Source organism: Acomys russatus, chromosome 14 (assembly GCF_903995435.1).
Source record: "Acomys russatus chromosome 14, mAcoRus1.1, whole genome shotgun sequence".
Classification (NCBI taxonomy): domain Eukaryota; kingdom Metazoa; phylum Chordata; class Mammalia; order Rodentia; family Muridae; genus Acomys; species Acomys russatus.
Window position 1 is genome coordinate 50,928,069 of NC_067150.1, and position 25,636 is coordinate 50,953,704.

The 25,636-nt window shown below is 50.5% G+C and overlaps 1 protein-coding gene across 2 annotated transcripts in view; it reads left to right on the plus strand.

The window, feature by feature from the left end:
- Gramd2a (GRAM domain containing 2A) overlaps window positions 1-19,886 on the plus strand; it is a 34,775-nt gene extending 14,889 nt beyond the window's left edge. Inside the window, exons 2-11 of one of the 2 annotated variants that reach the window (XM_051156605.1) lie at window positions 11,406-11,498; window positions 12,539-12,596; window positions 12,929-13,004; window positions 13,541-13,644; window positions 14,239-14,337; window positions 14,626-14,697; window positions 15,166-15,261; window positions 16,659-16,803; window positions 17,050-17,146; window positions 19,778-19,886. In XM_051156605.1, coding sequence (XP_051012562.1) covers window positions 11,406-11,498; window positions 12,539-12,596; window positions 12,929-13,004; window positions 13,541-13,644; window positions 14,239-14,337; window positions 14,626-14,697; window positions 15,166-15,261; window positions 16,659-16,803; window positions 17,050-17,146; window positions 19,778-19,886 — 949 coding nt within the window. Of the gene's footprint in view, window positions 1-10,823; window positions 11,499-12,538; window positions 12,597-12,928; window positions 13,005-13,540; window positions 13,645-14,238; window positions 14,338-14,625; window positions 14,698-15,165; window positions 15,262-16,658; window positions 16,804-17,049; window positions 17,147-19,777 lie in introns of those variants that run through there. The other variant, XM_051156606.1, reaches the window with a different exon arrangement.
- The last annotated feature ends 5,750 nt before the right edge of the window (window positions 19,887-25,636 follow it).

Sequence of the window (25,636 nt, forward strand, 5' to 3'; positions counted from 1 at the left end):
TTCAGATTATCACACAGCACATAAGCAAGAGGAATTTCTGCCCTGTTTTGTAGAGGCACAGGTTCTGAAGCAGGTGACAGGATCACCAGAGGTTCAAGGTACAGCCAGAAGGTGCTGCCACTTCAAGTTTGTGTGAGCCCTACATTTCTGAACAAACTGCACACACAGAGCAGCCCTTCAGGTGGGGGTGAAACTACGCACACAGAGCAGCCCTTCAGGTGGGGGTTTTGTTTAGTTTGTGCACTGTTATTGAGCACTTACTGTATTATGAGACTGAGTAAGTCCCTGGAATGTGAACACTGAGTGGTTAAGACTCAGCCTGGAGATGGTTATATAAGCAGGCCGCGTAGCCCGGGAAAGTCTCTGGGCACAATGGAGATCATAATCATGCCTGTCCCTGGACACAGGTGCAGCTTCAGGGAGGACAAGGACAAGGGGATTCTGTCCGGGTAGGAGCAGGCTGGCAGGGCATGAGGCAGCCAGAGCTGGGAGGAGGAGCAGGTCATCAGCGCCCTTCTTCGAACACCTCGCTGTGACCACCTCTGCCTCACAAGGAGCAGGCCGAGAGTCCAGACTTGGCTTTAGAGATCAGGAAACAAGAAAAAAGGGGTTTGAGGCTCATTAACCTCAGGTGGTCCAATCAGCCAACCAGCGAAGGGCTTGCGGGGCAGGGCAGATCTGAGCTGAGGCAAGAGACACAGGCAACTATCTTGGCTGCCATAATAGGAAGATGGAGCCGGCCTTCTCAGCTGTCACATCCGCTGGGCAGGAATATATAGAGGTTTCTGAGTTCTCTGTGGGGAGAAGAAACTCCTGTTACTGTTAGAAGGCGTTCTTTTTCAGCCAGTGTCCACCTCCCAGGTGCCTGAGCCTGCCCACACCTGCTCCTCAGCTGCCGCGTCTCCTTGTTTGGGTCTCTGAGTAAAGAAGAGAAAGACTGGGGACTGACTGTTTTGTTTTTTGAGGCAGGGTCTCTCTGTGTAGGCTTGGCTGTTCTGGACTCACTTCGTAGACCAGGCTGGCCTCGAACTCACAGCGATCCACTTGCCTCTGCCTCCCGAGTGCTGGGATTAAAGGCGTGCGCCACCACACCCAGAGGGGACTGTGTGTCTAGGGAACTCCACTCCCCAGAAGGGCCTCTGGGTTTTCCCCTCAGCTCTAGAATACCTCTTCGGTTTCTTTGCTATCCTCTCTCCTGTGGTCTTCTCAGGAACTGTGGCCTCACCCTGCATCCAGGGAAAGCTACAGGAGGGGCAGAATCTCGGGGCCCTGGAGTGCACAGGCTATGTGCTACATTGAAAAGAGCACCACTAGCTGGGGATGTGGCTCAGTTGGTAGAGTGCTTGCCTAGCATGCATGAAGCCCCAGGTTCTGTCTCCAGCACCACAGAAACTTGGTGTGGTAGCAAATGCCTGTAAATCCCAGCCACTTAAGCGGTGGAGGCAGAGGGACACGCGTTCAGATTCAAGGTTGTCCTTGGCTGCGTAGAGAGTTGAGGCCACTTGGATACAAATACCAGGAAGGAAGGCCCACTGTCTGGACTGCTGTATGAATCAGCTCTGCCATTCTCCAGGTACTCAGGTACGAGGGAGGGCCTTTAGCTGTAGCTCTAGGCCTCCGATGCTGCCTTCTGTCCTACAAGGCTAAGGCTGGACTGAGGGTCAGATGGTAGGCAACCTTAGCCGGAACTGTTATTATCTCCCATAGACCACCTGAGGACGGGACACAATTCCCTGGGCTAAGGAAGTTTGTCATGGCTTTCATGTGCCCTTCAGTCCTTTTCCTCTTATTGGCCCTCGAGACTCATGCAGGTGTGACTATGACGTGGGGCTAGTTGTCAGATACCTCCATGTGGTCCAGCGCTGTAAGGTCACAAGAGTCCAGCTGCTTTCCACCCTCCAGCTGTGGGATGTAGGCAGGACTACTTGCCCCACTTAGGGCCTTAACTATATCTAACCTCTGTGCCTGGCACATGGTTTTGGGGCAAACCTGGCCTGGAGGCAGAACTGGAAGTTAGTGGACAGCCAAGGGGAGCAGATCCCCTCCACTCTCCTAGACTGAAGGTCTGGCCCGTGCCCTGGTGTCTGTACTCTGCTGTCTCTTGCTCAGCTCTAGACCTCTCTCCAGGAACATCTGCACAGCCCTGCACTCACACCTCCCTCCAGGAACATCTGTACAGCTCGACCCTGCAGGCACACCTCCCCATTGTCTCCTGGTTTCCAGCTTGGACTCATTAGAAAGGGAATCTGACGAGTGTCCCTTTACTCTTGGGAGGCTCCTGGCCAAGTGCAGATGGCATTGCTTGGATCTGGAGTATACATGTGGTTCTGACTGCTGTCATGTGGTCTTTCCACAGTCTCTGGATAAAGAGCCTCTGTCTGCCACATACTCCTTTCATCTCAAAGCGTCCCTAAGCAATAAAAGGAAGCTGAGCACTTTCCTAATGTAGGTGGCACCAGACCCTTCTCCGGGCAGGGACTATGACTGACTTGACAAGTGCAGCTCCTCCTTGAGGCATTTTCCAGGGATACTGAGTTGGGACAATGGGATTGTGACCTGCAGTTTACTACTCTTGCCCCATGCACCGGTATGAGTTTCAGCTGTGGGATTCCCCACCCACCCACCCAGTGCCCCTTTCAAGTCAGCAAAAGGCATAGTGAATTCCTCAATACAACGTGCTGGGTGGTTGTGGCCTCAATAGAGCAACTACAGAATTATTTTTGCACAAGAAAGAAATTCCCTTTTATCTTCACATTTTAGCATATTTAAAAAAATTTTTTTTATTTAGTTTTAATCGACGTGCATTGGTGTGAAAGTGTCAGATCTTGGAGTTACAGACAATTGTGAGCTGCCATGTGGGTGCTAGGAATTGAACCCGGGTCCTTTGGAAGACCAGGTTGTGCTCTTAACCACTGAGCCATCTCTCCAGCCCCCATTTTAGCATATTAGTGACTCACCCCATTCCATACATGTTGTCCTATTTGTCCTCCGGGGGACGTGCTCTTGCCAGCTGCTCTCTGGATTGTGTGGAGGACCGTGGCTTTGAGAGTACACAGGAAGATTCCCTGGAAGAATACCACGTGGCTCTAAGATAGCTTCTGCCACATGGGAAAGACAACCTGTCATTTCCTTGGCAGAACATAGGAAATGTCCTAAGTGGCCTCAACAGACGAGGGGAATCTCTAGTAATAGGGGTGGGTCACCCTGTTTGGCCACAATGTGCCTGGACCTCAGTATGGTCAGGACCCTAGGTTCTTAGACCAGAAGGGCTGGCTGGCCTTGGAAAGGAGGCATCTTTCCCTGTGAACCACAAAGAGAGGACTCGGTGGGCAGGGTTCTTCCAGTGGCTTCTTAACTCTGGCTGTAGGTTTCAATTCACCTCGGAGCATTTAAAAGCCAGAAGCTGGGCTGGAGAGATGGCTCAGAGGTTAAGAGCACTGTCTGCTCTTCTAGAGGTCCTGAGTTCAATTCCCAGCAACCACCTGGTGGCTCACAACCATCTGTAATGAGATCTGGTGCTCTCTTCTGGCCTGCAGGTGTACATGCAGGCAGGATATTGTATAAGTAGTAAATAAATAAATCTTAAAAAAAAAAAAAAAAAGAAGCTGAGCAGATACGTGCCTTGTGACTGAGCAATGCCGATGCTAAGTGTTTACCCACAGGAGTGAATACTTGTGTTCACAAGGCTGGCACCGGAGTTTTCATTGGTTTCATAATAAACCAAACCTGGAAAACTGCCTGAGCCTGTCCTTAGTAAAAGGAAAGCAATACTTTATCCATACTATGGATATGCTATGGAATTGCTAGTGAAAAATACAGTTCACAAATATAACACAGCATGTGCTAACTCATTTGGAATAGTGCTAGCTTAACATGCACAAGGTCTTGAGTTTAGGCCCTAATAGTGCATGAGCTGGGCATGGTAGCATATAGTTGTAATGCCAGCATGTGGGAAGTGGAGGAGGATCAGAAGTTCAAGGTCATTTTCAGCTACATAGCAAGTTCCAAGCCAGCATGGACCCTGTCTCAAAAAACCAAGACCCAAACATACACATATGTATGTGTGTATGTATATGTGTATACACACACACACACACACACACACACACAACTGTGGATGTGCCTTTCAGTCTTTCAAATGCACTTTTCAACCGGAAGGAGCAAAAATGGGTTCTGGGGCCAGGCGTGGTGGTGTACTTCTTTGAGCTCAGCACTGATGAGGCAGAGGCAGACAGATCTCTGTGAGTTCAAGGCCAGTGGGTCTACAAAACAACTTCAGGAAGCTAGGGCTATTATACAGAGAAACCTTGTCTAGAAAAACCAAAAAGGAGGGGGGGAGATGAAGGGTTTCTGGGGGCGGGGCTAGTTTGTGTTTTTGAAATGTGTTGGTCTACTGTACGTGACGATGCACGCTTTTAGTCCCAGCGCTCAGGAGGCAGAGGCTGGCCTGATTTATATAGTGAGTTCCAGGACAGCCAGAGCTACATAGAGAGACTCAGTCTGGGGGAGGGGTGGGGAGAAAAGTGTTGGACTGTACACGTCCTTTGCTTTATGTAAATTACACTTCAATAGCAACCTAAAAATAGTCATTTAAGTGCCCCTCTTAGAGACTCTGACGTAACTGCTCATAAACAGGGCCCAGGCATTCTTCTCTCCTTTTCTCTTTTCACTTTTATGTATATCTGTGTCATGTGTGTTGACACAGATGCATACATTGTGTGCACACACTGTGTGATATGGAGGTCATGAGACAGCTTTCGGTGTCAGCACTGCCCTTCCCCCGTGTTTGCGACAGGCTTTTTAAATTTTATTTTATTTTTATTTTCTGGTGGTTCACTACTGTCATAAGCCAGGCTAGCTGATCCCCAAACTTCAGAGGATTCTCCTGTCTCAGCCTCTCAGAGTCCTAGAGCTAGTGGTGAGCTCTGTGTGGGTCCTGAGGGTTCGAACTCAGATCCCCAGGCGTGTGTGCCAAATGCTTTACTCACTGAGCTGTCTTCCCAGGCCTTTTAAAAAATAAATATAGCTTAGACTATCCTTAAACACAGTATATATTGCCTCAAACTCACCACCTCCTGCCTTAGCCTCCCCAGCACAGGAATTATGGACCTGTACAACCGCAACAATGATGTTTATCCCCTCACTCCAAAGCCCTGCTGGTGATTCTAATATGAATGCAGTTAGTAGACCCCACATTCATGCTAACAGGAGGTGTCTTTCCTGTTAGGTGGGAGCTGAACTGAGACATGAGGGTGGGGTGGAGAGACCTGGGCAATGTGGAACTACAACATGGCAAAACTCCAAGCCCAGGTAGCTAAGCCTTGGCTTTTGAAGTTCCATCCAGGCCAGAAGTCTACCAGCCTTCCTGTCCCTCGAGGCTGCTTCCATGCCTTTTGGATTTGTCCTGTCAGGGGCCTGTGTGGTGATGTGGCCTTTGTCTGAGGAGAGCAGTGTTGTTGGCAGCTCTCTCCTTGGAGACCACAGAGGCTTAGTGTCTTGGCTGCCTACAGAGGTGGCATTGGCACTGGGCCTGGCTTTGAGAAGAGTTGGAGGGACCCACAGGGAGCTCAGTATCTCAGAAGCCCACAAGAAGTCAACCTGGGAGAATGTGGGTACCTTCGTAGGGGACCGCTCACACTGGGAGCTGTGGGGGAAGAGCTCCACCTGTGACCACACGGGCCCTGCTGATTCAGGGGCTCAGGGCCTGGCTGAGAGATTTCAGCTTTGCATCAGCCATGGTGCACAGCTACTGCCAAAGGCTCAGCTGAGACCTGGAGGGAGGGAGGAGCTCTGCTCTGAGTTTAGGAAAGACCAGGGCAGGGAAGGGGCTGGCACTTGGGGAAGCACAGACAGCCTGGAGGAGCACTGCCTAGTACGATGGAGGCTGCAGTGTTTGCCTGTACCTCATATTGGCTAGTGATGGTCCTCCTCTCCTCCTGTCTCCTCCTCCTCCTCCTCCTCTTCCTCTTCTTCTTCCCCACTCTTCTCTCCTACTCTTCCTCCTTGTCTTTTTTCCTCTCCTCCCCCCCCCCATCTTCTCCTCCTTATTTTCTCTCCTCTGCTCCCTTTTCCTTCTATGTTAGGGACAGTATCTCACTCATGTCCCAGCTGGCCTGGGACTCAATATGCAGCCAAGGATGTGCTTGAATCCTGGTCCCGATGCCTCCGCTTCCCAAGTGCTGGGATTACAGGCCTGCACACTCCACCTGGTTGCCTAGTTCTCTTTATGCGTCTGTGTGCTTTCCATGTCCCTCTTGATCAGTCAAGCAGCATAGGCTGAGTGACTCCTAGTGCCAGGCCTGGACGGTCGGCCTCCCCCACAGACCAGAACTCCTGCAAGGAAGGCTCCAGCGTGGGTAAGCTTGCCAGCCCCTGTTCATCCCTTCTCTTCCTTTCCGGTGAGGTACCACCACTTATTCTGACTGCTTTTGTCCCCTTCTTCTCTTCCCTCCTTTGGGGTCAAGAAGCACTCAGGCTCTCTCTCTATTCCTCTCTGTCTCTGCTCCCTTCCTCCCTTCAGCAAACACTAAGTGCTGGGGTGTGCTGGGGTGCAGACACACCTGCCTACAGCCCAAAGTCAACTGAGGAAGGAAGACATGGAAACAAAGCAGCAAAGGCAATGTGTGTGTGTGTGTGTGTGTGTGTGTGTGTGTGTGTGTGTGTGTAAGGCACACAGACGAGGGAGGGAGCCAGTAAAGGAAGTGGAACATCACACAAAGGGAGGCATTTGAACTGATGGTTCAGAGAAGGCCCCAAACTCTCCAGGTGGATAATCAGGGGAAGGGCTTCCACTGGGAGAGGCTGATCTGAAGAAGAAAGTGAGGCACTCAGCTGAGCTGGGTGTGGTAAAGTGGCAAGCTGTGAGGGTAAGAAGACTTTCAGGGTTGGACATGGCGGTGAACTCTAATTCCAACACCGGGGAAGCAGAGGCAGGTACGTCTCTGTGAGATCAGGCTTGGTCTACATAGTGAGTGAGTTCCAGGACAACGGGGCTGGGTAGTGAGACCCTTTCTCAAAAAACAGCAAACAGAAAAAAGAGTGGGGGAGGGGGGGAGGGAGAGAAAGGGAGTGAGAGAAAGAAAGTGAAGGAGGGATGGAGAGAGAGAGAGAGAGAGAGAGAGTCAGTCAGTCAGTCAGTCAGGAAGATTAGGAGTGGCAGACACGGGTGGGGAACTGCATGGCATTCTCCAGAGAACTGGCTGGCAGATGGCTGTGAATGGAAGAGAGACGCAGTGTGTGAGGGTGAGGCTGGGGCAGGCATGGCGAGGGAGAAGTTGCCAGATTCCAAGGTGGGAATAAGACAATAGTGGCCTGGGCTTGCCTGCTGTAGCAACAATGGAGAAACAGACACTGTGATTAGGTTGTGGTCAGACTCTCAGAATCATGTGGGCTGGAGAGAGAAGGAATTGAAGAGTCTGGCTGGGGCTAACTGTGTGAGGGTAGGACCTTTCCTAGATCCTGGGTGCTTAGAAAGAAGCAGTCCTAGCTCGGCGTGGTGGTGCACACCTGTAATCCCAGCACTCTGGGGGACAGAAACAGGTGGATCGCTGTGCGTTAGGGCCAGCCTGGCCTACAAAGTGAGTCCAGGACAGCCAAGGCTACACAGAGAAACCCTGTCTTGTAGAAAGAAGGAGGGAAGGATGAAAGGAAGGAAGCAGTCTTAGGGGTGGAGATCAGGTGGTTTGGAGCCCAGAGCTGAAGTTGAGGAGGCAATGAGTTGCCCAGGTTAGAGATGTACATTTGGGAGTGTCTGTCTGGAGAAGATATTGACCCATGGGGCCTGTCTGTGATGTCTGTGGGGGCAGCTAGTCCTGCATCCCTGGGTCCGACTCACTGGCCACCTTTTCTTGACACTTCCCACTGCTGCTGCTGCTGCTGCTGCTGTTGCCGCTGCTGCAGAGCCCACCCTGTTGCCCCATGATAGACCCCAGACCAGGAGCAGCGATAACCTCAGTAAGGTTCCAGGAAATAAGGCATGGGCAGGAGTTCTGCACCTCAGCGGGGCTCCAGATCCCCCCTGTGCTGTGTCTGCTCCTAGGCTTGCCTGCCCTTAGACCCAGCTCAGCTCAGGAAAGGACCTTGTCTGAGTTTTCCAATCCTGGGTCCTCCTTTTACTGTTGAAAGATTTTTGCCATTTCTCTGCTCCATCCTTTTCATGGCAGTAGTTATTGTGGATTTGAGGGAAGAAATACAAAATTCAGGCTGGAGAGATGGCTCAGTGGTCAAGGACATGGACTGCTCTTGCAGAGGATCTGGGTTTGGTACCCAGCACTTACATTAGGCAGCTCACAGTCACCTGTAACTCCAGATCCAGGGGAGCCAATGCCTCTGGCTGCTGAGCACACTGCACTAGTGTTCAGACCATACTCAGGCATACACATATACACATTAGTTTTTTTAAATGTTAGATTATGTGTTAAGTCCACAGTTTAAATACAGGGATAGGTGGGACTAAGAGCAGTGGGCCTGATTTATGGCCCTTGGACTATGAGAAAATGCTTTCAGGAAAAATTGATGGCAGGGGGTAGGTGTCAGCTGCCAGCAGGGTCAGGCAGAAGGCTGAGCACGATGTTCTTAACGTTCCCTTCTGGTCCTCTTGGTCAAGTTACCATGTGCCCTCCGGCCTGACAGGCTCTAATGTGAGTCCTAGATAGCCACCTAGCCCAAAGGCCTTCATACTCCATCGTTGCTACTATTTATTTTTAATTTTTTTTTCTGAGACAGGGTTTCTCTGTGTAGCTCTGGCTATCCTGGACTCACTCTGTAGACCAGACTGGCCTCGAACTCACAGTGAGTGCTGGGATTAAAGGCATGCACGACCATATTTTTATTACATTTGTTTATTTGTGTGTATGTGTACACGAGCATGTGTGTGTATGGTGCAGGTGACATCCATGTGATACTGCATGAGTGTGGATGTCAGTGGAAAATTTCATGGGAGTCAGTTCTTCTACCACGTGGCTCCCAGGGATTAGAGTCAGGTCTTCAGTTTAGTGGCAAACACTTTAACCCATGAGCCATCTCACCAGCTCTTTTCTGTGTTTCAAGACAGAGTCTTAATATGTAGTTCTAGTTGGCTTGACCAGGGTAGCCTCTGCCTCCCAAGCGCTACAATGCTCAACTCTATTCCCCCCTCCCTTCCTTATTCTCTATTTTTATTTTTTTGAGACAGGGTTTCTCAATGTAGCTTTGGCTGTCCTAGACTCACTTTGTAGATCAGGCTTCCCTCAAACTCACAGCAATCCTCCTGCCTCTGCCTCCCGAGTGTTAGGATTAAAGGTGTGTGCAAGCAACTTTTTTTTTTTTAACCATTCAGCAACTTTTAGGGATTTTTTTTTTTAATGGATGATTTCAATCTTTTGTAAATGCTCTTTGTTTACCATATTCTCTACTGCAAATATGAAAAGTTAAGAGAAAGCCCCTCTGCAAGTGAAAAGTGATGAAGCCAAACACCCAGAAACTAACCTTAGGAACCCAAGGGTCAAATCACTAATATAGTGTCCTTTTATTCAGTAAGTGCAGTCCTGTCTCTTTTAACCACAGAGAAATATTCCATTGTGCAAACATAGTGCAAGGAACCAAGACAGTGATGATGTCACTGGGTAGGGTAATAATCTCAGGGAACTAGATATGAGTTGCTCATCACTGGATGAAACTTCATGCAGTAGAGAACTTGTGGTGTCATACATGTGAGGCCGAGTACCAAGGGTCACCAGGTCACCTGTGACTCGGCCAATTTTATGAATGAGGTTGCCTGTCTCTGGTCAGGGTTGTTACCTGACTGATGCAGTGTTGGGGTTGGGGAGCATCAGACTGGAAAAGCTGGGTCCCAGGAGATGTTGGGCTAAGTCTGTGATTCTGTTTTAAAGAAGATGCTGCGTTTGTTTGTTTGCATGTGCATGTGAGGGCACACAAGTGTGTTGCAGCTGTGCGTGCACATATGTGTACGCACGCAAGGAAGCCAAAGATCAGCCTTGGTGGCATTCCTCAGGAGCTGACCTCGCGTTTTGTTTTGGTTTTGGTTTGTTTTTTAGTTTTTCGAGACGGGTTTCTCTTGTAGCCCTGGCTGTCCTGGACTTGCTTTGTAGACCAGGCTGGCCTCAAACTCACAGTGATCCGCCTGCCTCTGCCTCCCGAGTGCTCGGATTAAAAGCGTTAGCCACCATCCCTGGCATGGAATTAAGGACCTTGTGTTTTTTGAGGCAGGGTCTCTCATCGGCCTGGAATTTGGCTGGCTGCCCAGTGAGCCCACTTCCTGTCTCTGCTTCCGCAGTGTGTGTGCCCCGTTCCCAGTGTTTTCATGTGGGTTCTGAGGTTTGATCCTTGTCTTCCTGTTTGCAAAGGAGCACTTTGCACGCTGAGCCTGAAAAGGGAGCTTTGCCTTGGTCCAGGCGCAGAACTGAGAGTGCAGCCAAGGCTACACGCAGAGACACCCTGTCTCCGAAAAGCCTTGGGGATTCTCAGGCTTCCAGTTCCAGCCGTCCGCATAGAGCGGGGGCAGCAGGCAGGACTTTGTTAGAGCCTAGACTTTGAACTGCCCTGTGTTGAACCTGCTTCTGGGCCACCCCTCTTCACTTGAGAACGCCTGAGCTCGCTCAGTTGGGGTTACGCCAACATCTCAGGCTTTACTGATGGAAAAGCACGAATGGGGGCTCCTAGTCTTGCCTGCGGAACTGGTGAGTGGAGGCAGGACCTCACAGGCTGGCGGGGGGAGGGTGGGCGAGGCCCACCTGCCCATAGGAAGAGCATCTCCTTCCTTCCGGGACAGTTTTGAGCTAGTTTGGCTGTCATGGCTGAGGTTCTCCGGTTGTCTGAAGGTGACTGAGGCCACCACTTCCTAGTCTGGGGCAGCCCCACCGCTCCCAGTTACACTCACTTGTGCATTGACTGGAATCCACCTTCCACATGTCTAATGGTTGATAAAGGATCCTGTGCCACAGCGGCCTTTCCCAGAACCTGATAGTGTACAGTTGCTGTCCTTCCTCCAGGGTGGGGCTGGAGGCTCCGCTCCAGCTAAAAGGAGGCAGACAAGCTGATTTCCCCCCAACCCCCACCCCCAGGGCCAGGCATTAACTAAACTTTAGATTTTCAAGCAATACGCTGTGGGAGACACCAGTGACAAAATGCAAACGAAGGTTATGTAATTTTGCCTGTTAAATTGGCAGAGGTGAGAAAAGGCTAATATATTCAGAGTAGTGTTTGGATGTGGGGAAATGAGTTCCCTCTCAGAATGCTGCTCACTGGGGCACAGCATTTTGAAGGTGGTTCCAAATTATGACATCTTAAACTTTACCCTGTCCATCAAGCAAGAGTAGGGGACAGAGCAGCTGCCTTGGACACAGCGAGGCTAGTAGGAAAAGAAGCACCCAAACTCCCCTTTCTTACATGAACACGTTTCTCTCTAGCAACCAGCAAATGCATGGAAAGATGGCACCTCTAAAGAGCTCCGTGCCTTGCACAGAGAAACCAGGAAGGGTCCAGGAGTCACCAGATAACAGGTAAGGCCCCTTCCCAGTTAGAGAGAAGTCCGGAGCTGCTACCGAGGGGACCCTCGGGGGCCGGGAAGAGGCCTCAGTCATCAAAGCATTGTCTAAGCATGAGGAGCTGAATTCAATCTCAGTGCCCATGGGAAAGGAAGATTGTGGTGATGTGTGTTTGTAATTCTGGTGCTGCGGAGGTAGAGACAGAGACAGGAGGGTCTCTGAGGTCTGCTGGACAGCCAATCTAGCCCAATTGGACTGGTGAGAGATCCTGCCTCAAAAGAGGTGGATAGCTTTCCTAAGGGTGACACTCAAGGGTGTCCTCTGACCTACACACACACACACACACACACACACACACACACACGTACATACATTCACACTTGCACACATATGGATATAAGACAGAGAGAGGGACCTTAAGAATGAGTCAGGCAGAACCCCTTAGTGTGCCTTGTAGGGTGGGCACAACCTGCTGAAGCCTCTGCCTCCCACCCTCCAGCCTGCCCCAGTGCACTGGATGTGGCAGGGGCCAGGCTTCTCAGGTTACTAGTCTCCACCCTGCCCACCCGTCATTGGGCCAACCCAGCCAGGGCAAAGCTTTGTATTTCACCGCATTCTGTCCTGCTCAGTCAGTTGAGTGTGCTGAGTGCCTCACTGAGGCTGCAAGGAGGGCAGCAGATCTGTGCGGATCATGGCCCTGGAGCTGGGAGTCTAAGGCTTCCATCTTGTATGCTGCTGAACTGTGGTCCCTGGACCCACGTTGCTTATGCCTCTGCCCACTCCTTGGCTGGAGAAATTAGCATCTCAGGATACTGAGGCTCAGGCCAAGCATACCTTTGCAGGAGTGACGCTCAGATCCACTTGGGAAGGGGCCTTCCCAGAGACGAGCAGTGTGCATGTAGTTCCTATCATTTTACCGTGTGTCTTAGAGAAGAACTTAGCCTCCGGTCTCTGCTCCAATCTTTTGGCTCAAAGCCAGGTCAGAATTGGCACCGAGGGTGCATGGGTAGGACTCAAGGGTTCCTTGTCCCTGGAATGGAATGTCTCCTTTGCAGTATGCCCTGGTCAGAAGGCTCGAAGGGTGAAGAAATAAAGAAGTGTGGCCGGGAAGGGGTAAGTGTGTGTGTGGGGGGGGGGGTATGGCCGGGAAGGGGTAAGTGGGCGGGGGAGGGAGGCTGCCTTTGTACTGCTCACTGAGGGAGGCGCCCTGGGATGCCCATACTCACTATTGACCCCTTGGCCACCAGGCCTGTTGACAGGAACCCAGGGGACCTGAGTGAGTGCCCTTGCCTTGGTGTAGATGGTGTGTCCCCTCTAGTCTCTGGTTCCCTGTCAGGACTCAGCATTAATAGGAGCTGAGCTGTGGCATGTTCTCCTGGTGGCTGGAGCAAGGCCCTGTGGTGGTCTGATCTCCAGCCTCTCAGAGTTGGGCCTTATGTTTGCAGATACTCCTGGGCAAATACAACCAGCAGTACCACAAACTGTTTAAAGACATCCCCTTGGAGGAGATGGTTCTCAAAGGTGAGCTGTTTCCAGTGCTCAGGCCTTTACTTGTGAGCCCTTATGCTTAATTTACATATGGGGACAGTTTAGATGCAGTTGGTCCTTTTTTCTTCAAAAGCATGAGGAGACAGGGTGGGTTGGGATGTGGAGTGGAGGCATGCACGTTTGCTTGAGGAAAGGTAAGACTGTCAGCGTTCTGCTCTCCTCTTATCCGTGAATGTTGACCGTTGCCTCTCACTTAGCATGTAGGAATATTTATCCAATCTAGACCCTTCTCTGGGCAGGGTAAAGCCTCTTTCTGAGGTAACAGAAATCCAGGGCTGGAGACCCGGACAGGAAGTTGCTCAGATCTTGTGGGTAATGGAGAAAGAGGAAACATGTAGCAGTCTGGTGACGTAGAGTGGGACACTCAGGATTCTCAAAAGGACCCTTTGAGTGCTTGTGGAATAGATCGTTTGTGTGGGGTGGGGGGACAGTAGAGGCCGAGGGCAGGTGAAAAGGTGGGTGCTCTGGGTTAACCTTACTCATGACTCTTTTCTCCTGTGGCTTCTCAGCATGTTCCTGTGCCCTCCAGAGAGACCTCCTTCTCCATGGCCGGCTCTATATCTCCCCCAACTGGCTCTGCTTCCATGCCAGCCTCTTCGGCAAGGATATCAAGGTAGTAAAGGGGGTAAGGGTTGCTATCGCCCAGGAAGGCCTCTGCTGGGGACCAGGAGAGGGACAGCCTCCTGGCCTGTGGGCATGCCTTGGGCCATTGTTGTCCCTCAGTGTGCTCAGCACAGGTTGACACCAGCATCATGGTCTCTCATTTCATCTTCAGGGACATAGTTTCCCTTCTAAAACAGGCCCCGAGCTTGATCCTACATCTGAACAATTGACAGCTCAGTTGTGCTGCCTTCAGCTATCTCAGAAATGCTCTCAGGGTCAGTGTGTGCTGTCATTTTTAGGGGGAGTCATTAGTGTGACTAAAAGCCAGCTCAAGGGACTCTGAGTCTGAAGCAGTGAGTTATCAAGGCTGGGGGAGGAGGTGGGGATAGCTGGAAGGGGTCCCCCCACCCAGTGAGAAGGTGGAAGGTCTCGATGCCGTTTGTTACCACACACAGACGTGGCTTCACCAGGCTGTGCGGTATTTCCTGAGTGCTCGACATGTCTGTCCCTTGCCCCAGTGCAGAGAGCCGAGGGCCTGTGTTCTTAGGGGTTAGTCCTGACAGAAACATCTCTCCCCGCCCCCCGCCCCCCTTCTCTCCCTCAGGTGGTCATTCCTGTGGTATCTGTGCAGTTGGTCAAAAAGCACAAGATGGCACGGCTCCTTCCCAATGGACTGGCCATCACTACCAACACCAGCCAGAAGGTCTGTGAGTCTCTGGGCCAACATCTGTTCTTTTCCCCATCATAGCTCCAGAAACTCATGGCCCGATGCCGCCCTGTTCCCAGGCCTTGACCTCTCCTTGCCCTGTAACTTTCCAGCAGATGTTTCAAGCTTACGAGCTAGAAGAAACTTTCCCAGGTTGGAGGTCTTATTGGGTCTCACAGCCACATGGACATCCAGGCTCACCCGCAATCCATGGACCTGAACCTACTGGTACAGCAAGGAGTCCCATCTCACTCAAGACCTTTCTGTTTTCTTTTCATGTCCTAGTACGTCTTTGTGTCTCTGCTCTCCCGGGACAGTGTCTATGACATGCTGAGAAGAGTCTGCACTCACCTGCAGGTATAGAACCCGGAGGCGAGGGCTGAGCTGGGAGGCTGCACCCAGGGCTTTTAGGGCAGATTAGCTTGTCCCTCTAGCACTGGGGAATGAGAAGGGGGGCGACCTGAAAGGTGGGGCTCAATGCACCAGAGGCTGCATTTGGACTTTGCATTGCCAAGCATATCTTTTGGCTTGTCCTTGTGTGTCCTCATATGTACGTCTGCCCTTACCTATGCCTCCTTAGTATACACGTAAACAGGGCTGTCAGCTGCTTCTCAGCATGTCCTCTGGCCAAGGTGAGGAAGGAGAGAGGAGGAGGCAGGGGCACGGAAGATGAGTTCTCTGGGATTTGCCCCTCTACACTAGTACAAAGCGCCCCCTACCCACCCACCGTGCACAAATGCTGTAACCAGCACTCCGCCTGACACCCAGAGCTTATTTGCAGGGGCCTCCCTGTGTTTGATCGTGCCTTTTCCCTTTCCTTTCCAGCCCTCCAGCAAGAAGAGTCTGAGTGTAAGGAGATTTCCGGAGGAAGCCAAGTGCGAATCTCCGGTGAGAGCTGAGGCTGGGAGCGAGAGCCTGAGAGTGAGCCGGCCTTCAAAACTTTGGGACCGCCATGTAGAATTAACACACCAGGTTCTAGCGCCAGCGGCCACTCTGTGCCAGAGGGTGTCCTAGACCACGTGCCATGTAGACCGCAGAGGTCCCCGGTGGGGTTCCTGACTTTGAACAAAGGTCTATCCCTTAAGCACTGCGAGTCCTGAGCCAAATGGATGCAAAGCCAGTCTTCTGTCACCTGTTGGTGGAGGAAGGAGGACTTTCAAAGCCGCAGACATCTTTTTAGACAAGGACTCCAGAGCCAGGCACTGGAGAGGTGGTTCAGTGGTTAAGAGCAGTTGCTGCTCTTGCAGAGGACCTGAGTTCAATTCCCAGCACCCGTGTGGTGGTTCACAACCGTCTGTAACTCCAGTCCTAGGGGATCCAATGCCCTCTTCTGGCCTCTCCTGAGCTAGCTGAGTACATGTGGTTACACAGACATACAAGCAGACCCTGCCGCCCCCGCAAACCATTATAAACAGAAAAAAGGGCCCCAAGGGTTGTCACTGACAAGCCAGACTTCCACTTGGCTGATACTCCAGCAGTTCCCTTGAGGAGCTGAGGCCCTGCGTAGGGAGAGCTGAGTCTTGAGGGCAGAGATAGAGCAGTAATAACCTCAACGTGTGTGGTGCCTCCTCAGTAACTATTAAGCATTTAGCCAAGCATGCAGGGAACAGAACACCATGCGAGGGACAGAAGGCGATGTTCCCTTTTGTACTGATGAGAGCTGTGAGTCCCCTCTGCCAAGGTCAGTGGCTCGTTCACCGTTAGAGACTGAATTAGAAGAGGCCTTCATTTGTACTGTCTGAGGCAGTCTTGACCTCAGATCTGGCCATGTACCTGGGTTGTCTGACCTCAGAGAGCTACTGTACCTCTTCACTGTGGTCTTCAAGGATAGTGCTGGGGGGAGGGGCCTCATTTTCTGATGGTGGCTCAGCTGCTGGTGAGGTGCCCATGCTCACATGAGGAGCTCCAGTTAAACTCAGGGGTTTAAAAACAATAACAAAAACACAACAGACATGAAAGTAGGAATGGGGCTGGCTGCGAAGACAAAACGGATCAGCTGGGTGGGTGGGCGGGGGGAAGGTAGTGGGAGACGTGTGGTTACAACGCACTGTGGAGACGTATGAAATTGTTTAAAATTATGTAAAACTCAATCTAATGACTTTTTAGTAATAATATTGTGTGATATAACTACAGCCATTAATTAATACATAAAAGATGTTATCTGGCAGAGGGATGTCTCAGCCAGAGAGTAGGTAGGAGAGACGTGTTGTTTTTACTCCTGAGTAGGCATCTGAATGGGCAACAGCTGGGGAAAATCCTGATAACCCTGGAGTGGGCTCCTCAGGAGAAGGGGCAGTCACATTATGTCTTCTCTGCAGGAAGTCCTTATCCCTGAGATGAAGTGGAGAAAAGTGTGCCCAGCCTCCCCATCCCCGTCACTCCCAGACACTGTCTCTTGTGTCTCCCGGATACCCACAGACTCCACAGATAGCTGCTTCGCCCCCAGGAAGCCGCCAGCGTCTGGTGAGTTCAGAATCTCCGTCAGTGGCAACTGCTTGCTAAGGCTCAACCTTTTTTCTTACTTCTATGCAAAGAGCCCGGCGTGGCCAGGCAGGCTTCTGAGAGCTCTTTCTTTCTTTCTCCAAATCGTTATGGAAAGTCCAAGAGCCCAGGCAGCTTCAGCACATGACGGGAGGGGGAGCTGCCCCACTCTGCTTGGGACCCCTCGTGCCCCAGGAAGATGCCCCCCGAGCCGCTCTCCCATTGCAGAGACCGTCTGTGAGGAAGACGCCTTGGAGGAAGAGCCCAGCACGGAGCAGGCGTTGAGGCTGTGGGATTCCCAGCTCCTCAAAGTCATCTTTGTGATGTAGGTGTCTGTATGGCGTGGGGAGGTGGTGGTGATTAGGGGTTTGAACTCGGGGTTTGGAGGGTGGTGTGGTTGTTACCTAGATTCGAGGGAATACTCCAAATCAACTCCAAGCTCTTGGGTGGTTTCTGAAGGCCTCACGGCCCATCCTTCCAGCTTCATTTCTGAGTTCCTGTATTTAGGCTTCAGGCGGTGCTCTGGCAAGGGGCAGAGTAAACTGTTGAGGAAAGGATAAGTTGCTACCCTGGCTTGGAGAGAGAGGGGGCTAACAGAATTGGGGAGCCCATCAGATAACTGAGAGAAGTGCTAGCCAGGGAAACACATAGTCTTCCCACTGCCTTCCATTAGAACAATTTTCAGGATCCTGGCTTGTCTGCATCCCTTTCTCCTAATATATATATTTCTCCTAATATATATATATATATATATATATATATATATTTTTTTTTTTTTTTTTTTTTCCCCCCTACATTTTGGTTTTTCGAGACAGGGTCTCTCTGTGCTAGCCTCGGCTGTCCTGGACTCACTTGTATACCAGTCTGGCCTCAAACTTACAGTGATCTACCTGCCTCTGCCTCCTGAGTGCTGGGGTTAAAGGTGTGCTCCACCACACCCAGCCTTTTTTGTTTTAAACATATGCATATATGTATGCATGTTCAAATGTATGTGAGTGCATGTACATACCTGTACACATGGAAGCCGTAAGCTAACACGAAGTGTCTTTTCTGATGGCTCTCCATCTTATGTATCAAGACAGAGTTTCTCATTTGACCCAGGCTGGAAGAGAGGCTATGGTCGTTCCCCAAGCCATCACCTAGGGCTATAGAGTGCAGCTGGAGGATGAGCCTGATGTGCAGAAATCAGATGAAAAAGCAGAAGAGTTCCCAGAGTTCTGGAGAGGGCCTGGGGCTGGGGCACCTCCAGACATTAGCCAGGCCTTACCTTCCAATTGCTCTGGATATTGGGAGAGAGTAAAGGGGATGAGGAAGAAAAAGGAAGGCAGATGACAGAAAAGACACATTTACTTGGCAGACTAAAAACTCAGAGGTTTCAACTTGAGACTTGTGGCTCTTATGCCCGAGTAAGCTTAGCAAGCAGCCGTGTACCCAGTGCTATGGGTCTCAGAAAAAAGAGTGAAATGGGTAAGGGGAGATAGGAAAGGTCACCCAGAGAGAGAGGCGCTGGGATGTGGGACTCCAAATCCTCTTCCTGGTTTTGGCACCAAATGTTAGAGAGGCATTGATGGAGGCAGGAGAGGGCACGTCCAGAACAGAACTGTTCTTTAATCACAACAGCTGAAGGGCCGCAGCCATTGGGTTTGGTGTGTGGCACTCAGAATCTTCCACCAGGGTCATCATGAGTCAAGTCAGCTTTCCTGTCTGGACTTTCTCAGTCCACCAAAGAAAGGCTTTTAGGTAGTTAACCCTTTGTCATCCATGCCCTCTGTCTCTGCAGTCTAGGTTTGATTTTTCAACCTCAGCCCCTCTAGGGGAGTGGGCCTGCTGCCTTACAGAGTGATATCATCTTAATGGCCACTGGCGGAGGGGGTGTAGGAAGAGCCAAGGTGGCTAGTAAGAGGGAAAGTAGAAGACACTTTTGGGTGTCTGTCTATGGCTTCCTCCGTGGTTCAGCCGAAGGGCCTGGAATTCCTGCTAGCTGTGAGGACGTTTTGGTGAGAATGAGGCTCACGCCACCTCTGTGGCCTCAAAGAAGAAGAAGGTCAGGGCCTGTTTAATGAGCAGGAGCAAAGGGCTCTCTAAGCCCTCCAATCTGGGGGCCAGGATGGTTCTGATGCCGTTTCTGCTGAGCCTCCAACAATCCCCTTTCTTCAGGAGAAAAGTTTAACGCCTAGCAATGTACACGATGAGCACACCTGTAATCCCGTGCTGCAACACATGCAGGAAGACCGTGGATTTGAGGCCAGTCTGGACTACTTAATAAGTCCCAGGCCAGGCTGGGATATGTATTCAGAGCGTCTCAAAAAGCAAACCAAGCTGGGCAGTGGTGGCGCACGCCTTTAATCCCAGCACTTGGGAGGCAGAGGCAGGCGGGTCACTGTGAGTTTGAGGCCAACCTGGTCTACAAAGTGAGTCCAGGACAGTCAAGGCTACACAGAGAAACCCTGTCTCAAAAAAACAAAAAACAAAACAAAACAAAAAAACCCAAACAAACAAAGCAAACAAAACCAAAAAAACAGTGGGAGATCTAACTCAGCTGAAGGGTTCTGGCCTAGGGTCCACAAAGCCCTGGGCTTGACCCCCAGCACTGTATAAACCAGGAATGGTGGCACCTACAATCCTAGCAGTTGGAAGGTGGAAGCAGAAGGCTCAGATTTCAAGGCCATCTTTGACTACATATCTTGTCTGAGGTCAGCCTGGACTGCATGTAACCCTGTCTCAACAAAACAAAACAGGGGCTGGAGAGAGGTCCAGGAGTTCTGTTTCCTAGCAGCCATGTGGGACAGTTCACAACCACCTGTAACTTCAGTTCTAGATGACCTAATGCTCTCATCTGACCTCTGTGGGCACCTGCGTGCGCACACACACACACAAATAAAACAAATCTTTAAGTCAAAGCAAAACCAGAGACTCAAGAACAAACGTCAAGCCCTCGCTGCCCCTGTCTCCCCAGGATCTGCTTCTTACTGGCATCCTCGTCCTATCTGGCATTCCGAATCTCTCGGCTGGAACAGCAGTTATGTTCCTTGAACTGGGGTGGTCCACTCCCAGGGGACAGGTGAAGCCCTTTCTCTTCTTAATACCTTTGGGATTGGAGGTAGAAGGTAAGGACCAGGCTGCCACAGCCTTGACTGGACTCGGCCCTAAGCAAGGTTGGGTATGTGTGCAAGGCACTACAGCTCGCACTCTGGCCCACTGTCCCAGGGAGCAGGGTCTCTGGGCCTTTCCTCTGATCTAAGCTTCTCTCCTGTGTACAGGTAACAGCCACCTGGTCTTCATCCCCACACCTTCTTCACGGATGCTCTGGGTGCTGTCTCTACCAAAGGATTCCTGGGGGGTTATACTGAGGCTGTGCTGGGACTGAGAATGAAGGAACATATTCTAGATCCTTCCTCCAGCCCCTCCCCTAACACTTTGTTCCTCAGTGAGTGATCTGAAGTTGTTCCTGTTTACAGATTAACTGGCTCCTACAATTTTTGGACTCAAACAAAATGTTAGATTGTGTGTGTGTGTGTGTGTGTGTGTGTGTGTGTGTGTGTGTGTGTGTGTGTGTGTGTGTGTGTGTGTATCAGTTGAGAAGTTCTGTACACTAAGCTTCAGCAACCACTTAAGTGATAGAAAACATTAACTTGGTTTTTTTTTTTGTTTGTTTGTTTTTGTAAGCAATGGTTCTGGCACACTGACAGAGCCCTGGAGGCCACCCCCAGGGACAAAGAGCATACTTTGCTACCTGGATTGCTGCTTGTTGTCACATGACATACTCCAGTACATGGTGTGTGGGTGCTTGGGGGATAATAGAGGCACAGACTGCCTGTGTGAGCTCTGTTGCCTCCCCAGATTCTGTGACCCCACTCAGACCCCTCAGAACCTTTGTTCTGAACCCCACAGGACTTCTCTTCAGGGAGCCAGGCACTGGGGCCTGTGAGAAGGCTGGGAGGTGGGTGGAGAAGAGAGTTCATGGCTGGCCCTTTGCAAGAGAGCCGTCTTGGTGCTCTGAGCTGAGTGACTGGGCTGGCCCTGGAAGAGCTGGTTAGCTGCATTTGGGAATGTGCTGCCTGCAGGAGAGGAAGGGGTTGGGGCTGAGGTCAGAGGTCCCCGAATCCCCGTTCTGGGGCAGTCCCTCTTTGGCAGGACAAAGGAACAAGGACTTTGGTATCCCCGGTGCTCACAGACGCTTCCAAGGTCTTGGGCATAAGCAACAGGAAGGCAGGGAATTTGACATAAGGGCCAGCAGTTGGTGTACCTTACTGCATAGCCAACTGCATTTGTCACAGCGGCTTGACTGGGCAGTGGCATCCAACAGTGTTGGGCCCTTCTTGGCAGAGCTCGCTCATGCCAGCTGCAGGACTGTAGTCACCATATGCTACAGGCTACTCTGTAGGATCCAGTCATCATAAATAAGGTAGAAGTGCCCCAGGTGGGACAGGTTTAGTGCAGAGAGCAGGTGCAGAGATCTCCGACCCTCTTGCGGAAAAGATCGGTAAGAGGTAGATGGCTTTGCCAGAGTCTTCCCCTGTCTACTTTTTTTTCTAAAAAGAGCTCTTGTTCATCTCCTCAGGACTCTCATCTGCTAAGACAGTGCCTTTGAAGGTTCTAGAAGGGCCATAGGGAGGAAGCCAGAAGTTATCAAGGAAAGGAATCAAAGCACAGGCGGTGGGTGGGAACCGTGCTAGGAATAGGCACTGTTTCTCTTCTCTTGTGCTGGGAGGTTAACTGGGGGGAAATTACAAATCCAAGCAGTGCTGGAGAAAGGACGGTAGGTGACAACTCCCTGAGCTCAGACTAAAGATCTCTTCCTCAACTCCCAATGCTGGTTTGTGGATTGAATGTGGAACCCAGCCTTGTATGTCGTTTGTACCAAATCTATACATCTCAGGTAAAACTCAATGTCCATCTGGCTCTTCTCCCAGGGCCACGCCATCTAATGCCCACCCTTTTATGTGCACCCCTTTCGCTTTAACCCCTCCCCATCACTCTTTCCCAACACATTGTCACGGAAACAATCTTCCTTGTCCCAGTGCTTTTCCTCCCTGGTCCCTGCCCAAAGGTGAGAGGACAAATCCATTCTCCGAGGCCTGCTAGGTTGAGCCAGGGTTCATGAGAGGTGCCAAGTGGCTGCGGCAACATGCTGTGGAGAGCCTGGTCTCTAACCAAGGCTGGGAAAGGGCGGGCTGTAGGTAGCTGGATTTGGGGGTACACTTGGGGCCAGGGATGTGGGTGGCAGGGCATGTCTCTGCCTCTGGAAGGCCCTTTCTCTCCTCCTCCTCTTTGTCCTGGTTCTGTTTCTCTGAGGAGCTGTGTGTCAGCTGGGACTGCTCTGATCTGTGAGTGTTTGTACATTCCTGATTGCACTGGCCAATGCTCCTCTGATTCTCCGAGGGTTTGGTTTAACAAGAGTGGCTTGTTCTACCATGGCGTTAGCCTTTGGAATTTTAAAAAGTTGGTTAAATATCAGATACTGAAAAAAAAAAAAAAAAACAAAGAAAGAAATGTTTTTTAAAAATAAAAACCTTGCTTTTTCTAGTGTCCTGTGGTGTGGAAGCTTACTTTTATCGTGTGTGTGTGTGTGTGTGTGTGTGTGTGTGTGTGTGTGTGTGTGTGTAAGCCAGAGGACAACTTTGTTGTTCCCCAGGCACCATCCATTTTCAGATAGGATCTCTCTCTCTCTCTCTCTCTCTCTCTCTCTCTCTCTCTCTCTCTCCCCTTTCCTCTAAACTTTTTATTGATTCTTTGTGAATTTCACATCATGTACTCCAGTCCTACTCATCTTCCTGTCTCTCCATATCTACCTTCCACCCTTGCAATCTTCCCCCCTCACAGAAAACAAAATATAAAAAAATAATAATTAAAAAAAATGTCTCTATGGAAGCTGCAGTGTGTCACACAGTATACCCTTTTGACCACACAACTTTTTTGTTGTTGTTGTTTTTGGGTTTGAGTTTTGTTTTGTTTTTTGGCTTTTTTGAGACAGGGTTTCTTTGTGTAGCCTTGGCTGTCCTGGACTCTCTTTGTAGACCAGGCTGGCCTTGAACTCAGAGATCTGCCTGTCTCTGCCTCCCAAGTGCTGGGATTAAAGTCGTGTGCCACCACCCCCTGGCTTGTCCACACAACTTTACTTGCAAATGTTCATTTGCAATGAGTCATTGGTCTGGTTCGAGACTCTGACTTCTGCAGCACTGTCCATACTGGATCCTCTTGGAAGTCCTGTTGTTGCCCTGTGTGGTGGAGAACCTGCAGCTTTGGTTCTGCAGGACCAGCCCCTTTTGTGCTCCCACAGTTCACAGGGCAGGGTGGGGGGTAGATGTAGAGGTGGGTCTCAATGCACTGTAGGGAGTTGACAGTAGTCTAGAGTGGCCTAGCCAGTCCCAGTGAGCTCCTGTTTCCCCACCCCAGCACCACAGTTATAAGCATATTCCACCATACCTGGCTTTTTTTTTTTTTTTTTTTTTTTTTTTTTTTTTGTGGTAAGATTGAACTCTGGCCATCATGCCTGTGTGGCAAGCACTTCACTGAGTCATCTCTTCAGTCTCCATTTTTTTTTTTTTTTTTCTGAGACAGGGTTTCTTTTGTGTCCCTGGCTGTCCTGGACTCGCTTTGTAGACCAGGCTGGCCTCAAACTCAGAGATCCACCTGCCTCTGCCTCCCGAGTGCTGGGATTACAGGCCCATGGTGCCCCACCATGCCGGGCTCAATCTCCATTTTTTATCTTAAAGGGTTTTTTGTTTTGTTTCTTTTGAGATCTTATTTGTATATGTATGAGTGTTTGCCTGCGTGTCTGTGAACCATGTGTGTGACGCACCCACAGAGGCTAGAAGAGGGCATGGTTTCCCCTGGAACTGGAGTCTCAGATCTTAGACAGTTGTTAGACAGTAGTTAGGGTGCTGGGAATTGTACCCACGTCCTCTAGAACAGCAACCGATGCTCTTAACTGCTGAATCATGTCTCCAGCACACACATATACCATTTTTGTCTTTTTTGAGACAAGGTTTCTCTGTGTAGCTCTGGCTGTCCTGGAACTCACTTGAGAGACCAGGCTAGCCTTGAACCAACAGAGATCCACCTGCCTCTGCCTTCCGAATGCTGGGATTAAAGACATGTGGCACTATGCCAAGCTGAAGAGATACCCTTTTTTTTTTTTTTTTGAGACAGGGTTTCTCTATGCAACAGCTCTGGCTATCCTGGAACAGGCTGGCCTCAAACTCAGAGATCTGCCTGCTTTTGCCTCCTGAGTGCTGCGATTAAAGGCCTGCGCCACCATACCTGGCAAAGATACTCTTTATTAGGTAGATTTTCTGTCTCTGTCTCTCTGCCATCTGTCTCTGTGTCTGTCTCTCTCTCTCTCTCTCTTACACACACACACACACACAAACATACGCCAGATCAGACCCAATTAAAAGCAGATAAATGCAGGTTTATTAGGTACTGCTCCAGGCGGGTTCATCAATCCCAAAGAAGAATGGGTCTGAGGAAGTCAATCCCTCTGCTAAGGCAGGGAGGTTTTATAGACCTTAGGCAAGTGGGTGATGACATGTCAACTAGGAGCTGGGCTTGCCCAGGTATGTTCAAAAGCTAAGCCCTGGGTGAGCATTAGGTAGGCTAGCCATGTCAGAAAGGTGGGTTGCATAGGTTGCCAGAAATGCGGAAGTGAGCTTTTGGCGCCATTCCTTTGTTCAGTTTTCTCAATGAGGGAGGGGTTGGGGGAAGGAGGTCAGATGGGGTTTCCCAGCTTGTGCAGGGGCAAGCAGGGGTTCCCAGCCAAACATCCTTCCTGACAGATCATCCAAAAGATTGGTGGAGTTTAAGGCACTCTTAGCATCTCATATACTCTACAAATCACACAGGATCTACAGAGCTGAGTCAGGCACACACGGAAGTATAAAGGTCACTGCTGGGCTGAAAAAATAAAAACAAAAAACAAAAAGAAAGTAGAGGGGCTGGGAAGATGGCTGAGTGGGGGAAGGTGCTTGCCACTACATCTGACAATGGTGGAAATAGAGAACCAATTCCAACAAGTTGTCTTTTGATTTCCAGACACATCATAGCATGTGTCTGCATGCACACACATATCCAGACACAATAAATAAGTGTTTAAAAAAAAATTAAGATGAGAGCCGGGCGTGGTGGTGCACGCCTTTAGTCCCAGCACTTGGGAGGCAGAGGCAGGTGGATCGCTGTGAGTTCGAGGCCAGCCTGGTCTACAAAGCGGGTCCAGGACAGCCAAGGCTACACAGAGAAACCCTGTCTCAGGAAAAAAAAAAAAAAAAGATGAAGAGGGGATAGAGAAATGGCTCAGTGGTTAAGAGAGCTTGTTCTTGCACAGGGCCCAGGTTCAGTTCCCAGCACCCACATGGTGCCTAACAACTGTCTGTAACTCTAGTTCCAAGGGATATGATGTCTCTCCTGATCTCCATGGGCTTCTGACTGCGTGTGCACACACACACACACACACCATACACACACATGCCACACACACTACACACACACACACCATACACACACACACACACACCACATGCACACTACACACACACACACACACACACACCATACACACACACACACCACAGACACACACACCATACACACACATACCACACACACTACACACGCACACACACACACCACACACACACTACACACACACACACACCACATACACACACACCACACACACACCACCCCCACACACACCACACACACACACCACACGCACCCCCCACCCCCCCCCCCCCACACACTATATTTTTAAAGATGGAGAGTCATCAAGAAAGACACCTGGCCTGGTAGTGGTGGCCCAAGCCTTTAATCCCAG